At 44.4% G+C, this 15,549-nt stretch overlaps 1 protein-coding gene across 5 annotated transcripts in view; it reads left to right on the top strand.

The window, feature by feature from the left end:
- The first annotated feature begins 6,192 nt into the window (after positions 1 to 6,192).
- Positions 6,193 to 15,549, top strand: part of cica (capicua transcriptional repressor a) — a 51,351-nt gene continuing 41,994 nt past the window's right edge. For 4 of the 5 annotated variants that reach the window (XM_082522332.1, XM_082522334.1, XM_082522333.1 and 1 more), the window contains exons 1-2: positions 6,193 to 6,382; positions 10,733 to 14,286. In XM_082522332.1, the coding sequence (XP_082378458.1) occupies positions 10,939 to 14,286 (3,348 nt within the window). In that variant the 5' untranslated portion in view covers positions 6,193 to 6,382; positions 10,733 to 10,938. Of the gene's footprint in view, positions 6,383 to 9,834; positions 10,445 to 10,732; positions 14,287 to 15,549 lie in introns of those variants that run through there. The other variant, XM_082522331.1, reaches the window with a different exon arrangement.

Here is a 15,549-nt window from a genome sequence, read left to right as displayed (position 1 = left end):
AATGAAGTGAAGTGGGAGTCGTTGTATTATACAAGCCAAGTCGCAGTGAAGTTTAATGTTTCGGCTGCTGGCACAAAAAGCGTGTGGTATCAATTGTATGACAGAAGTGAGGCAAGCATACAACATGTGAGGCCTTTTAAATGAAGTTTTACATTTTTTGTAAATAGCAGGCCTGGAGTCATCCGGCGTCTCTGCCTGTTAGAGAGTATGAGTCAAGCCCTGAAGCAACATTAACAGACAGGGAGGAACAAAACCCTCATATTCATGATGTGTCAGTGGAAATGAAAACAGCTCAACTGTGACAGCAAATTCAGAAACAAACTAAGCCTGCTCAGTAAAAACATTTATCACACAGGGTGTGCACGAGAGTTAAACTTAGTACCTGAACTCAGAAACAGCAGATAAGAAAACAGCTTTTCACGATTTTCCTTATGGAAGTAATGAACACGATGTATTGAGATAAACAATTTGACTATTATTATGCTGTTTGATGATTAAAGTCAGTTGACCCATCATAGCAGGCTGGAGACCAACAATGATAGGAATTAGGAACCTCAGAGTCTAGATGGTGGTAATGAAGATGAAGGGGGGATGATAGAAAAGCAGTGAGATTTACAGTAGACAGAATAGCGGCTGATTGGCTCACAGACGGTGGGCAAGAAAAAGACTGGAGTAGAGTAATGATTGAGTTTGCAAGCGTGGGAAAGTGGAAGTGATGAAGACAAGCAGCTCGAACACCCAGGAAAGCAGGCGGATGACTGATTACAGCTCTTCCTTATTGAACTTACGCATAAGCTTCATTTAGATACATGCTTGTATATGTTTATGTTAAGAATACATATTCTTGCTCAAGGTGGCATGCTGTGACTTTTACAGAAACGCAAACAGAGACGACCTCAACCCCCTCCAAAAAGAGAACATCTTATAGAGTTGAGAAATACTATTACTTATATAGATGTCATCTAAATATTTGTTATTAGGTGACAATGAAGAGTGATGGAGGAATTTTTAGAAGCACTCCTTTAATAAAAGTAGCAATGAAACCACCTTACTACACATAAATCTGCATTATGTGCAAATTGCACTTAAAGTATCAAGAGTATTCTGCAGAACATTGTTCCCCATCAGTGTTATATGGATTACTGCTGTAGGTGTTAAAGGTTGAGCTGAATTTAAATGCTTCATATACTGTTTAATAATGCATTATATTCTATAAAATCATATATTTGCCCGGGCTGCTTTGTGAAGACCACTTATCTTTAAAAACAGGTTTTAATGAGCTCAGAAAAATATACCTTGTTTAATGACAAAAGAATTACTGATGAATTAAAAAGTTTGTCCACTATCTAACACTGACTGTCAATACGTACAGGAGGATTAAAATCTTAATTAAAAATGAAGGTGCTGTGTTGACAAAACAGCTGGTTAAACTGTCTGTCAATCAAATGATTTCTCATAAATACTAACCTGAAAGTGCGGAGCCTACATCTCTGACTTTTCTAAATCACACGTTGGTCAAGGTGGTTCATATGAGGAAACTTATCTGTGAAGTTGATAAGTCACAGTCATTTACTTCTGTTCCCACACGGCCACTGATGGAAACTGATCTCAGAGCAGTGAAACCAGAGCAGTAGTTTGTCTAGCACATTGGTCCCCCATTGGTTTCACATCAAACCTGCTGGGTTCTTAGCTTGACAGGGTCCAGCTGTTGTTTACAGGACACACAGATGTCCATGAAATCAAAGGAAGCTAAAGATTCCAGTGGCCCCATAAAGCAGAGTTAAGCCTGCTTCCAGAAACAATAGCCAACTGCTGCCACAAGATGGCAGTAATTTTAAGGATGGATGCAAAATGACAGAATGTTTTACAACAACACAGTTTGAAATGAAAGCAGAAAGACTGATTTGACCTTGGAAAAAATTCTTTAATATCTATTTTTAGATTTCACCAGACAGGCAGTGCTTATTTTGAAAAAAATGTCAATAGTTCTAGTTTATCTGTTATATTTAGCCTGCAGTTTACTTTCTTTATCCATACTAAGAACTGTAAGTGTTAGCTTCAACATTAGTTAATGATTTTGGATTTTTCAGCCAGCTATGTAGCTACTTTTCTGCAAGCTGTCAGGTCTGTTTAGCTAACAGTATTATCTGTTAGCTAAACAGGTTATCTGTTTAACCTGATTTTAGCTAATGATTACAGCAAAGGTTTAATCTATAATTGTAGTTGTTACAACTGCTCACCCCAATAACTGTATAGCATAATATTTTAGCTATTAACATCTACCCTTTTGTTAGATATTGTAACTGCAAGCTATTCAGCTAATGCTGCACTAATTTATGACTTTTTTCTTGTTTGGCTAACTGTTTTGCCTATTTGATGTCAACTGCTAACCATAGTTTTACTTAAAAATGATCAACTTTCTTTGTTCAGTTCAATCAGTATGTTTAACTAACAATTTATTGTGTATACATACTGTAGGCTAACACCGTCAGCGGTCAGCTATACTCGAGGTATAACTTCAGTTGTTTTTTGTTAATTTTATCAAGCTATTTTACTTTTTTATCCATACTGTAAGCTAACAGATTCAGCTGCTTATGCATACTACAGAGACTTTCTGACTTTCTGTAATCATTAGTATTAGCTATTGATTTCAGTTGTTGGTCATCATTTTAATGATTTATTTCAACTTTTTATTTTTTATTTTTTATTTTTTGGTCAATTAATCATATTTAAGTCATTTATGTATTTGCTTTAAACTGTTCTAAAAAGGACAAACAAAAACCATCAAAGGTGACGGTACAGTCAGCTTATTTTAGCTTGTGTGCAGGCAAGAAAAAATGGTGTTGTAGTCCACACCTGTTGTGGAGTGCAAATGTGGTCATTAAATTTATTTTTATTACAAAAACAAACTAAAAAAGGCACAAGGAGGCTGAATTGAGGACAAAAATATATTCAATATACTGCTAATACAGCTGTTTGCAAACATCTGCACATGAAGCGTGCTAATGCAGAGCTAGCAGAGAACCAGGAGCGAGTGTATGCTGACCCTAGGCCTGCAGCCAGATCCTGATCTTCAGCAGATAACAAAGACAGGTTTACAGCACTGTAACCTCCATTTCTACCTGTGCATGTTTCTACTCAAGAAACACATTGCATGAACACTTTGAAGTCTCTTTGAGCTGGTTTGCAACATTACTTTGTGTTGTCAGCTCTAAGTTCAAACGCTAAAAGAAAGGTCAGAGGTGTGTCATCAGCATATTCATTTGCGTCAGTGTGTGGGACGCTAGTCTGAGGTTTATACTGGCAACTGTTAAATATGTGACAATAAATTTTAGGACATGTCACAATGTACCAGAAAATAATGCAGTGAGCTGTGTAACAAATTACTTTCTTCAGGGAGTAATTAAGTAATGTGTGATACATTGCTTTTTCTTTTTTTTTTAAATAATAGCCCCAACACTGCTTTTAATTCAATGATAACTTTTCTGCTGAAAGACATTAATCTCCTTTTAAGTCTGCCTGAGATGATTATCCTGCAGTGCACTGAGTATTGCAGTACTCGGTATACAGAAGTAATACATCATTAACTACTATGATATTTTCTACTTATGTTCAACCAAGCCTTAAAGTCAGGTTTAGGGTTATCCAAGTTAGGCAGTTTACAAAAAGGAGGGTTAGCGTCATGTTAATTCAAATGAAATGGTAGTTGATAAGCTGCAGGCTGAGGTAATATCACTCGGCGCATAGCTGAAATGTCTTTTTGTTTATTTAAAAGGTTATTGTACTGTGTGATGTGGAGTATTTCCACATATTTGGGGACAACCTTATTCATCTTAGACTGGAGAGTTATTTCAAGTTTTGCAGGCTTTTGTAGATAATTATACATGCATTATCTATGAGTGACTCCACACTCGTGTCAGATTGTATTACTCACACCCCAAGTGCAGGCTGTTAAATCTACTGTACACCTATTCAACTTCAAAATGCTGGGCAGGGTTGGAGAAGAGAAGTGCTGGACTCATCTCACTGGCGAATTGTTTCTTTTTTTAAAACACACACACACTTGAATTAGAGCATTTTAGAGTGTTGGGTCAGGCACAGTGCAGGGTCCCTGGAGCTGTTTAGCAGCTAAGTGGCCATAATGCATTTAGTGTAAAGTGACTGGGATTGGGGGGGCTTAGCCACAGCTCTCCGTCTCATTCTTAGAAAGTGCTCAGAGGTGCTAATACCGTCCAGATTTATGCCGCTCATTCACAAGCAGCTCGACTTCTGCGACAAACAGCCGTTCTCGGTCTGAGAAGCTGTCCAACAATTTCTTTTTTTTTCTTACATGATTTATACCTGTCTCTTTGTCTCCCTTCCCCCTCTCTTTGCAGTCTCCTGTCCTTCTTTATTCACTCCACCTGTCTCACTTCCACCTTTCCTTCACATTTTGATTTCCAACCTCACTCTAAGCATTGCAGAGACTTAAATCTCGGGTTTCCATCTCACTCTAATGTCTCTCGACGGCGCCTTACGAAACCAGCCACCCCTCAAAGTTGCTACTCGCCCTACATTTCTTGAATACACACTTGTCTACAGTGAATGAGCAGAGGAAGAGACTGCAGTGCTTCACTATACAGGGTGTTGATGTCTGGAGATCCCACTCACTCTTAAGTGTGTGTGTGTGTGTATCTGATTTGCGAGTCACAGGTTCTTCATATGTGTACAGTTAATACATGAAAGCTAAGCCCGAGCATGCGTGTGCAACCTAACACTTAGAATAAACCTGTGTTCTGTTTGTTGTATGTGCAACAGTGCCTGTTTGCATGCTCGAAGAGGCTGTACACACACAAAAGTCGGTGCGTATATATGTGTGTGTGCTACAATCACGCACAGCTTATGTAACGCCCAGGCATGTTATAACTTCACTGCGCCTGCTGTGTGTGTAGGTGCCTGTGTTTATGTGTGTGCCCAGTTGTGTGTAGCTATGGAAGCGTGCCCGCTCGCCTGTGTGTACATGTGCGTGTGAGTGCGCCAGACAGACTGCAATGCCGCAACCAGCCAGCCAGCCAGCTCTGTATCATCACTGACCATGCTCGCCATCTGTGCCTGTAAGCTATAGAAACGGCGTGCCGCACTGCTACACAGCAACGCCATTAGTGTCTTGGGAACTATGCCTCTGTGCTTCCATCACATTCCGTGTTGTGCTGTATTCCTCAGGGTATATGCTCCTGCAAACATCTCCCACAGTGTATGTGTGTGTTTGTGCAGGGAGGCCCACAGTGTATATGGGTCACTCTCTCAGGAGCCATAATCCCATGTTTGGACCAACTTACTCACTGGGGTTTCACTCCTTCTGTTTGGCCAAGCTGATGGCAACAAGCATAATGACCTCACCACACCACTCGGTCATTGGCCTGCAGACCTCGGGCCTCTCAGCCAATAACAGATGGCTCTGGTGACGTATAGCCTCCAGTGGCTGTCCTGATTGGCTGAGGAGGCGGGACAAAGGGGCACTGTGCTTTTTAGAGCGCCTCTGATTTGCTTAGAGGGTGAAAGAAGAATGGAAGAAGGGAAGGGAGAGAAAGCATGAGAATTTGGGAGTTGGTGTTTTTTTCTGTGTGGCTCCTGTTGAAACTACACTCAACCTGTGGCTTACATGGATCACAGTGCAGCTGTGCAACACATAGGAACACATGCATATACATAAATAGCACACATGCAGCTAACGAAGCGTACTAAATCTGCTTTAGAAACTATGAGCTGAAGCTGGTGACCTGACATTTTGATCTTTATTAAATCTGATAATGCCATGGCAGTGATTTTTTTTCTTCACTGTCCACTAAAAGAAAGTCTAACCTTTAGTTTGACAAGCCACAGCCCATTTTTCTGCATTAATGTTTATAGCCAAATGTAAACGATAAATAAATAAATAAATAAAGGCAGGAGGAGAGAAAGGTTTCAGTCCCGTCCTGCGTGCCTGTATAGAGTCGCAGACATACCCACATAGCAGCTCTATTGGACGCAGCAGCCTTGCTCTCCGAACAGCTGTTCTGTGTTTTCCCACACTGTGATTGGCCACGATGCGCCGTCAATCAAATTTACTTTGACGTGCGGCCTCGCCCCTACTCGCCTTACGCGGCATCCTATTGGCTACTGTACGCGTTCGTGTTCCGCGATTGGTCGGACGGGCTGGTTGTCAAGGCTTTGGGGCTTCATTCACCATTTTGCGACTGTAGTGTAGAATGTACAGGGCAGTAGTTTTTCCTCCTTTTAAGTTGCTTTGCCGGAGAAACATGAACGGCCGCTAACTGGCAGCTGCGGACGACTGGACACCCTGCCCTATTTTACCCAGCAAACTCATCAGAGAAACACACCGGGGTACTATACATGAGCTCTGGTGAGTACAGGCTGCCTACAAATCTTCTCCTGCAGCACTGCAGTGGGGCTTGTTGTGCGTTTGCTAACGTTGTTCATGTTTACCACAAACAGTATTAGCAGAGGAGCTGATCAGCACAGTTTGCGATATCTGGGTGGCCTGCGAAGAGACCGGAATGGGTGTCTTCTGCGAGAAAAAAAACAGGGAGCGGTGCGGCTTAGGCATAGTGAGCCTGAAACTTTTCCACGAGAAAATAGAACGCCATAACAGCCGTTGGACTTTCCAGAAACAGCGCTTATTTAGGAAAAACCTCGAAAACTCCTCGCTTGTCATGCTTTCTTCCTGTTTTTTATTAAATCAGCGTGGCCATTTGGATTGATATGTGGTTTTAAAGCGCTTGTAGAGGCCTTTTTTTTCTCCCCTTGGGCTAGTTTGTGGCAACACACTGACACTAACCCCCCTCAAACCACCCCATGTAACACGGCTGCAATTATGCTAATAACGACGAGGGTGAATACTAAATTATCCTGGCAGCTTCAGCTATATTTTCACATGGTTGTCACTTTCGGATGGGCCAAACAAGCTACTTTGTGTAGCTGTTTGTCGCTTTAAGGTCGTGTAAGCTGGCAGATATGGGCCATATATGGTGGCATTAAGGGTCAGTATGCCCGTTAAACCGGTTATTTCCCGGTTACGGTGAGTAGAGGATTTCCAAGAGGCCTTGTGTGTTTAGTTGAGGCCTGGTCGGTGCACGCCACGGCCTGCAGTGTTTGGAGTAAAACTGGTAGTAATCGCGGTACTACGAGGGCTTGACACGGCACTATCCAGCTAAAGCAGAGGTGACATCACCGCTTGTTGTTTGCATTTTGTGCTCTGGGGCCTTGTCTTGGTAAAGTTAACAGCTGTTATCTGCTCGGGTTTATGATTATGCATATATTGACCTGCCCTATCGTCATTACAGCTCTGTAGTAAGCCTGTTATGAACTTGAAAAAAACTTTTAGATATCTGTCCACTAAATGTGGATTAGAAACGCACTTAGAAGAGACTGAAAGTTCACTCCGTCTATATTGTCATAGATATTACATTTTTGTATGCACACTTACTAGGAGTGTACTTGAGGTGCCACAATAACCTCAGTATTTAAGAAAATGAACATGTCAGTAATGCATGCATTGTAATATGGTAAATAATAGGTGAATTATTCTATTTTATATTATTTTTAGTATTACAGACTCTCATGCCCATCTCCATTCATAGGTATTTTGGTTTTCATTAATTTGCGAGAAAAGTCAATGTATAGTAAACAAAATTATAGATGCATTTGTCTGATAGCATTGCTTCTTATTTTAGTATTGGCCTACCCTGCCCAAATAACTTTGTAGACGTGCTGTGCAATGTAAGAACACTATCGGATATCATTTATTACAATGCGGGTTAATTAAATCTGGTTACGAGAGCCAAAATATCTGTAAGAGTTCACCTCTTGACACTATAATCTCTCGCAGCTTCTAATAGTAAACACTAAGTGTGACCATAAACATCCTGTAGGGCATACAGTTTTGTATGTATGGGGAATATATGTCCTAGAAGGGTCACAAAAACCATGATTTTGAAAATTAAATATCAATAATGTGTAGTTCTTTTTTAACCAGTATAATCCAAAGCTGCAGGTGTCTTCTATCATATTATGCTTATACATATGACCTGCCCTGTTGTTATTGTAGTTTTGTAGTGATCCTGATATGAACTTTAATCATAGGCTCTGCATATAAGAAAACTAAAGGATATTACACATTGAAGACATCTCTAAAAGGTCACAGCTTGACATTAGAGATCCTTGCCACATATTGTAGTGAGGTTTATGGCAGTGTTGGCATAAATGTTATTGAGGACATAACGTTTTGTGTGCACAAGGAATATATGTACTAGACAAGTCATGATAACCATGATTGTATTGTAAACACCTGCATTTTCAAACTCTCTCATAACCTCCATGCACTTCTAGTTTCATTAAAATATATTTTAACTACTTGCAGGATATCTATTTCAGTGTATAAAATGCCTAGAAAAAAAAATGAAAAATGGTTCAGTGTAACACAGATTAATTTCCTTTCCTATACTTGGACCCATGGTGCTTTTACATGCACTGGTATGCATACACCCCTCCTCAAGACTCTTTCCAAGCTAGGACAACCTTGTTTGGGGTAATTTCTGATAAGACTGGGAATGTTTTATATCGATTAAAGTAAAGTAAAAATCACCCTATGATTCAGTTCATGCGTGATTTCATAATGATTTTGGCACAGTTATGGTAGAAAAGTGGCTTACACTTGAACAGACGCCTATTCAGACTAAATGATCCGTCAGTCATGTTTTTCTCTTTCTCTCGTATGACTTATATCAGCTCCATGGGGCCTACAGTGGGTATTCACAACAGCTCAAATGCTATTCTGCAAGTAAATTACGACTGAACTTGTTACCCCGCTCTTTATGTGCGTCTGATGATTACATGAATGTGAAACATTAAAGCCACAGACCTACTTTACCTCCCATATGGACTCCCTTGCACCATATTTCACTGAGGTTACTGTGTGTTGTGTCAGTTTGCCTTTAAGCTCTTATCGTACGGCCCATGACTCTGACACCAGCTGTTGTACACAGTGCACTACCGAGTAAACACATGTAGCATACCTCTATCGTGACCAAGTAAGGCCAGCTGCCAAATTATTTTATGGTGTCTGCTGTACAGTTGTCTGTCCTAAATAGGGATTTACATAGAGGCCAGTGATGGCTATGAGCTCTCAATCTCTCCGTGTGCACTATCAGCTATCAGCACATAGATGTTTGCTTTGTGTGATGTGTGTGTATATGTGCGTGTGGCCTTGAGACAGGCGGCACTCATCTCTGAAAATGGATTTCTCTCCAGCCGATATGATGTGTCAGATATTAAAAGGACCTGAATGAATGCAAGCCTTCACAGACAAACAGGAAGGCAGCAAAAGGGAACAGAGACGAGCAGACAGAGAGACCGAGACTAGTGGGAGGACGAATGTAGAAACAGGGACAGGCAGGCAGACATGTAAGTTAACAGCCAAACTGTCACTGACAAGTAGACATGCCTAGTGGTTGGTTGATAGACATCATAACAGAACATTTTGACAGTGACCATCACAGCTGGAGTGAGGAATTACATGACAGAGTATATAAGGGCTGTGTTGACACTCCCTCTTATATACATGTTTCTGTATCTATGAAGACTTCACTTCCCAAAGAGATAAGCTAGAGACCACAGCAGCTACAGCCTGAGGCTAGTCCAGCGCACACCAGCCACACAGCAAACAAACCAGCTAAGTGATCACAGCTAAATCAATCTGTTTTACTTTCTAAACGTGAGTCTGAGCTGTGGATGAGGCTGGTGCAGAATAAGAGATAATCTGAATGACTCTGGCACAGCTAAGAGCGCTGCTGAATGACTCTGGTGTGGAATAGCAATTATTGTGAACAACTCTGTGTTTCTGGATGACTGCGGCACAAAAACGAGTATAGAGACTAAGTGGAAGGAGAGGAAGGAAAACGGGGGAGATGAGAGGTAAAAAAAAACCAAACAAACAAAAATCGATATTGTGGAAAGAGCGAATGCAGGCAAGGAGGATAAGAAAGAAAGCATAGCAAAGAGAGAGGGAGGAATAAAGTAACGGGAAGTTAGGTAATGGTCTTCCACAGGAAATGGAGTTAGTTGTAGGGGCGGATTGCTCTGCTTTGAAATACATAGATAAAGGTCGCCACTGAGAAAGAGAGAGAGAGCGAGAGAGAGAGAGATAGAGAGAGAGAGAGAGAGAGAGAAAGGGAGGGTTTCAGTATGTGAGCAAAGAAGGAATTCCCCCGCCTCTACTGCCCGGGCCAAGAAGTAGTGTGTGCGTGAGTGTGTGAGAGAGGATTGCATGCAGAAAGGCTTGTCTGGGCAAATTGCAGAATGCTCCTCACTATTTCCATGCTGCGCTGTAAGCCTACATTGTGTTTATCCTACAATATGGCCTCCTGTTTTCAATATGTACCTGGTATGGCTGTAGGTCTTGTGTAATGTGAGTAGAAACTGTTATGTAATGAATTAATGTGTAATGAATTTGTAGATGAGTCATGTTCATTACTACTCTAATACGATGGTGCATCATTTAGCGGGGAATACATTTCTTTGAATTATAATTTAACTGTTTGTTACAATTTTTTTTTTTAATATCGTTGCTGTGTTTTTGTTTTTGACTATTTGCCGTTTTTAGAATGTTTTCAGAAATTACTTTGAGTTGTGTTTCTGTCTGAGTGTCTTTGCTGCACAGGAAACCCACACTCACCTGTTCTTCTCCTCTTTTCAGAGTCTCTGGAATAAGGTGGGCAAGTGCCGAAGTCGCGCAACGAACACGAGACAGGATGAGAGTGAGAGGGCCTGGCAGAGAAAGAAAATAGAGTGAAAGGAAAGGAGGAGGAAATAACGCTGCAGCGCAAGAGAGGAACGTCAAGGAGAATCTCTGGGATAAATAAATAAAAGAGTTGTTTTGAGAAAAAGGAACTAGATGAAAAGATGAAGCCAATAAAAAAGCGCTCCCCTCCCTCCACCCGGGCTAAAGGAGGAAAGCGGCGAGGAGCGGGGGATACCTTGGAAGGAGGAGAGAAGAGAGACTCAGATGAGAACAGAGACAGAAGCAGATCGCCGCAAAACCGAACTCCCTCCTCCTCGTTATCTTCTAACTCACATTCAGAGTCTCCACAGGCGGACGCATCCAGAGCGCGGGACTCTTCAGATGGGGAGGGGAGGTCTGCTGCCAGCAGCGGTGGTGGCAGCAGCCACTGTGACAGCAGCGGCAGCAGTTGTAGTAACAGTAGCACACCAAGCGCCAACAACAGTCCAAACCCCGCCTCCAGCCGGAAAACAGCCACCTTCAAGGCCCGCGTCCCCAAAAAGAAGTACACCTCCGAACACTGCTCATCTAATACTGCTGGTAACTATAGCAACCCTGCATCCAGCACGCCCCCTCCTTTTTCTCTGAGCCAGGAGTCAGCGGGTCCAGGAATCGACATCAGCGTCTCGCATTCTGACGGAAACAGTCAGAGTAGGAGCTTGATGGATGACTTCCACAGTCGTACCACCAGCAGGGAGGGGTCTCAGGACTCCCCGGGACCGCCAACCCTGTCGCTTGGAGGGGAAAAACCCAGAGGAGGTGAAGGAGTGACAGATGCAGAGCAGGTGTCCCCAAGCCCGCTGCCCCGCTGCTCCTCAACAGACACAGCCAGCGAGCACTCGGCTGACCTGGAGGTAGTTGGTGACACACCCCCTCAGATGTCGACACACAGAACGTCTAGTCTCCCTGACGCACTGTCCGATGCTCTGGCCAAAGGCCTGAAGAATCAGCGGATCCTCGCCCGCCAGCTCAGGAGAAGAAGTGATGAGGAGGGAGGAAGTGACAGGAGGCACGACTTGGTATTCCGGGCTGGCGTGGTCCGTAACGTCAGTGGTGAATATGGAAGCCTGGAGGTTCAGCTGAACGGGGAGAAGACGTTATGCCGCTATCCTTACCGACATGAGAGCCCCCCAGGGGTGGTGGACATTATCCTAGATGCCCCACCTCCTGGTGTGCATCCAGTACCTATAGGCACCCGTGTCTGTGTACCATTTGGGAACGACGAGGGCAACGAGAGCCAATGGCAATGGTACCGAGAAGGTGTGGTGACACAGGTAGACCCACACCCTGCGGTGGCTAACCGCTACCGTGTCCTGCTGTCTGAAGAAAGGCCTCACTCTCTAGATGATGAAGAAAACAACAGGGGTGCTACCCAGGCAGTATGGGTCTCCAGACAAACACTCCGGCTTCTGGTGCCACCCTGGGACTTGGATTTGCCTTCTGCTGGTGGACATGAAGTAGAAGAGGGGGTAAGAGACAAGGAGAGAGATCGGGAGGAAAGGGAAGAGATGGATGTGGAGGTGAGACGTTTGAGTCGACAAATGACCCCGAGCATGGGATCAATGTTAGGGAGAGGAATGCCCTACCCAGGAATGGTTCCCGTTTCCTCCACATCGGGCCACAGCATCACCTCGCCCGTTACTCCGACTTCAGTCCTCAGCCTGGCTCCTGGGCGAGAGAGGGAAATCGAGAAGGACTTGGAGTGGGAGTCACAGAGAAACCATGGAAGAGAGAGGGAAAGAGAGCGAGAAAGGGAAAACAGTGTCAAGCAGCAGCAGCAGCATCACCCATATATGCCCCTCACCCCTGAAGAAGACATGGAAGTGTCCGGCATCAACATGGTCCAAGTGGGGCAGATTATATCTGGGGGCAAGCCTATGGCAGTTCCCCAACATCGTCACATTGTTTCTAAGACCCCGTCTGGCTACCTCAACCCCCATCCCCACTTGTCTGTGGTGCGAGGCATCGGGATTCCCCCTGCTCACATGACCTTGAATCCCCACCCCTCTCCTTCACCTGTCCTGTTAGGCCTTGACCCAGCAGCTGCAGCAGCCGCAGCAGCTGGAGCTGTCATTACCACCCCTCAGCTCCATCCTCTCCCTCCCATCACCTCTTCCACTACATCCTCCTCCAGAGTGGATAAGACATCAGGGGGAGGTTCTGCCAGCAGTGGAGCAGGTGGTGGATCCGGATCAGGTTCGACATCCTCCTCCTCGTCACGTTCCCGGACTCCACTGACAGCTGCCCAGCAAAAATACAAGAAGGGAGACGTGGTGTGCACGCCGACAGGTATCCGAAAGAAGTTCAACGGGAAGCAGTGGAGGAGACTGTGCTCTCGGGAGGGCTGCTCCAAAGAGTCCCAGCGGCGAGGGTACTGCTCCAGACACCTCTCCATGAGGACCAAGGAGATGGAAGCCAGTGGAGGGGGCCGGGATCGGGGCGGCGCCAGCAGCACAGGGACCCTAACACCATCTGACCTCCGACTCAGCGGTGGGAGAGCCAGTTCAGAGTTTGACTGGGATGAGACATCACGGGAGAGCAGTGAGGCCAGCAGCCGTGGAGGAGACTCTCGCCCCCGCCTCGTCCTTCCCTCGCTGCTCCCCCAGGACCTTTCTCGCTTCGACTTCGATGAATGTGAGGCGGCAACTATGCTCGTCTCTCTCGGGGGCTCTCGTTCTGGCACGCCTTCATTCTCCCCCATCTCCAACCAGTCACCCTTTTCACCCACGCCATCCCCATCACCCTCTCCGCTCTTCGGTTTCCGCCCTGCCAATTTCAGCCCCATCAATGCTGCTGCCTCACTTACCCCACGCCGCCCCCGACAGCTAAGCGGCACTAAGATGGGTACGCCAGGCGCAGAGAGAGAGCGCCATCTGTCAGGGATTGTGCCCACTTTTCAGACCAACCTGACTTTTACAGTCCCGATGAGCCCCAGCAAGAGGAAGTTCGACTCCCACCCACCCCCACCGCTACCTGCTGTCCAGGACTACCAGACCAAACCTGAACAACAGCAGCTGGTGGGTGTTGGGGTGGTGGGAGACCCACCCATGGGCCATAGCCCTGCTGCCTTCAGAGTGCTCTCCCCCCAGAGTCAGCCCACAACACCTTCCTCACTTTCCTTCTCTCGTCCTCGTAGCGCCACCAGCAGGCCACCATCCTCTGCCGCCTCCACGCCTCCACCCATGTTAGTCTCTCCAACTCCTCCTTCACCACTTCCCCAGGAGCCGTCCCCACGCCGCATCGTGCCCCTCCGGGACTCCCCAGTCATTGTACGCAACCCAGATGTCCCCTTGGCCAAATTCTCCGATGGCCCGTCGGGAAAGAGAGAGAGAAGCAGGTCGAGGGAGCACAGCCAGCACACAGCTCCCCCAGGCCTGCAGGCCCCCGTCCCCATCAACGGGGCAGCCACCAACGGGGCAGTTCTCCTCCGCAATTCCACATCCACGCTCGTCCTGGTCACATCCAGCTCGGTAAGGACGTCATTCTTTTTTTGTAATATATGACTATGTACTGCATAGGGTCATAGGTTTGTATTTTATATCTCTAATATTTTAATTATGTCTTTATTAGCTCATATTATAGAACATTTATAGGTGTTAGGGCAACAGAAATAAAGTGAGAAAGCTTTCTTAAATAACATACAACTGGTGTGACCACCATTTTCCTTCCAAAGAGTGATTGTCAAGCTAAAAAGAGCTCACATCCCAAACCCCACAGTTTTTATCAGTTTACAATGAAAAGGATCCGAGCTGTATTTTAGTAAAATAAATATAAGAAACCTTTGTTTGAGTGTTTTACTTATAATGATTCATTCAGCTTGTTTTCACTCCATATTTCTTACACCAGTTTGGCCCCAGTGGGGCTTAGTCTAGTCCTTCCTTCTCTTGAATTAATAAAATGTTACTTGCCTTGTGGTTTTCAAATTGCTGAAAACAAAAGATCAAACAAAATACATTTAAAAGTGAGCAACAATACCTCTTTCCATGACAGTTACTCAAGAAAATCCTGAAACCTTGAACACTTTAATGTAGCGACTTGTCATTTACTTTCTGCCAAATTTTGAACCACATCACTGTGTAGAAGGAAGCAAACATCCAACCGTAAGCATTAATGGTGACCACTCTGCTAAGCTGCCATGTTTGCCATCTGAGCACTTCTTCTGACTGGCCGGTGTGCTTCAGTTGGAAGAAAACATCAATGTTTGTGATTTTTTTTTTGAGTAACTGCGTCACAGGGCTGTAGACTTAATTGAATTTTAATTTAGAGTAAAATTTTGGTTTCTCGCAGTAATAAAAACAAGACAATCGAGACAAAACACTTATTGTCCCACAATCTATTTTGCTGCAATGTTCTCCAGCCCATCGTTTTCCTTTACTTTTTCCTGTCCGTGACAGTCCAGAGTCACTCTCCAATAGACTGCAGGAGGTTTAGTTCATATGTATTTATTATTTATTTAGTTTTTAGTTAGTTTTTTGGTAAGTGAAGATCCCTAATGGCTTATGATTTCCAGAAAGAGATTTTCACATGTATTTTTGCCATTTTGCCTCTGTCAGTGAGAGGGTGGCTGTGGCTACAATGTAGCTGCCATCACCAGTGTGTGAATGTGTGTGTGAATGGGTGGATGACTGGTTGTGTAAAGCGCTTTGGGGTCCTTAGGGACTAGTAAAAAGCGCTATAAAAATACAGGCCATTTACCATTTACTTTGTTACCACAAACGTTTAATGTCATTATA

This window comes from Aulonocara stuartgranti (assembly GCF_965226115.1).
Source record: "Aulonocara stuartgranti genome assembly, chromosome: 22".
In the NCBI taxonomy this organism is placed as follows: domain Eukaryota; kingdom Metazoa; phylum Chordata; class Actinopteri; order Cichliformes; family Cichlidae; genus Aulonocara; species Aulonocara stuartgranti.
The sequence above is the reverse complement of the archived record's forward strand: the minus strand, read 5'-3'. Positions and strand labels throughout refer to the sequence as shown.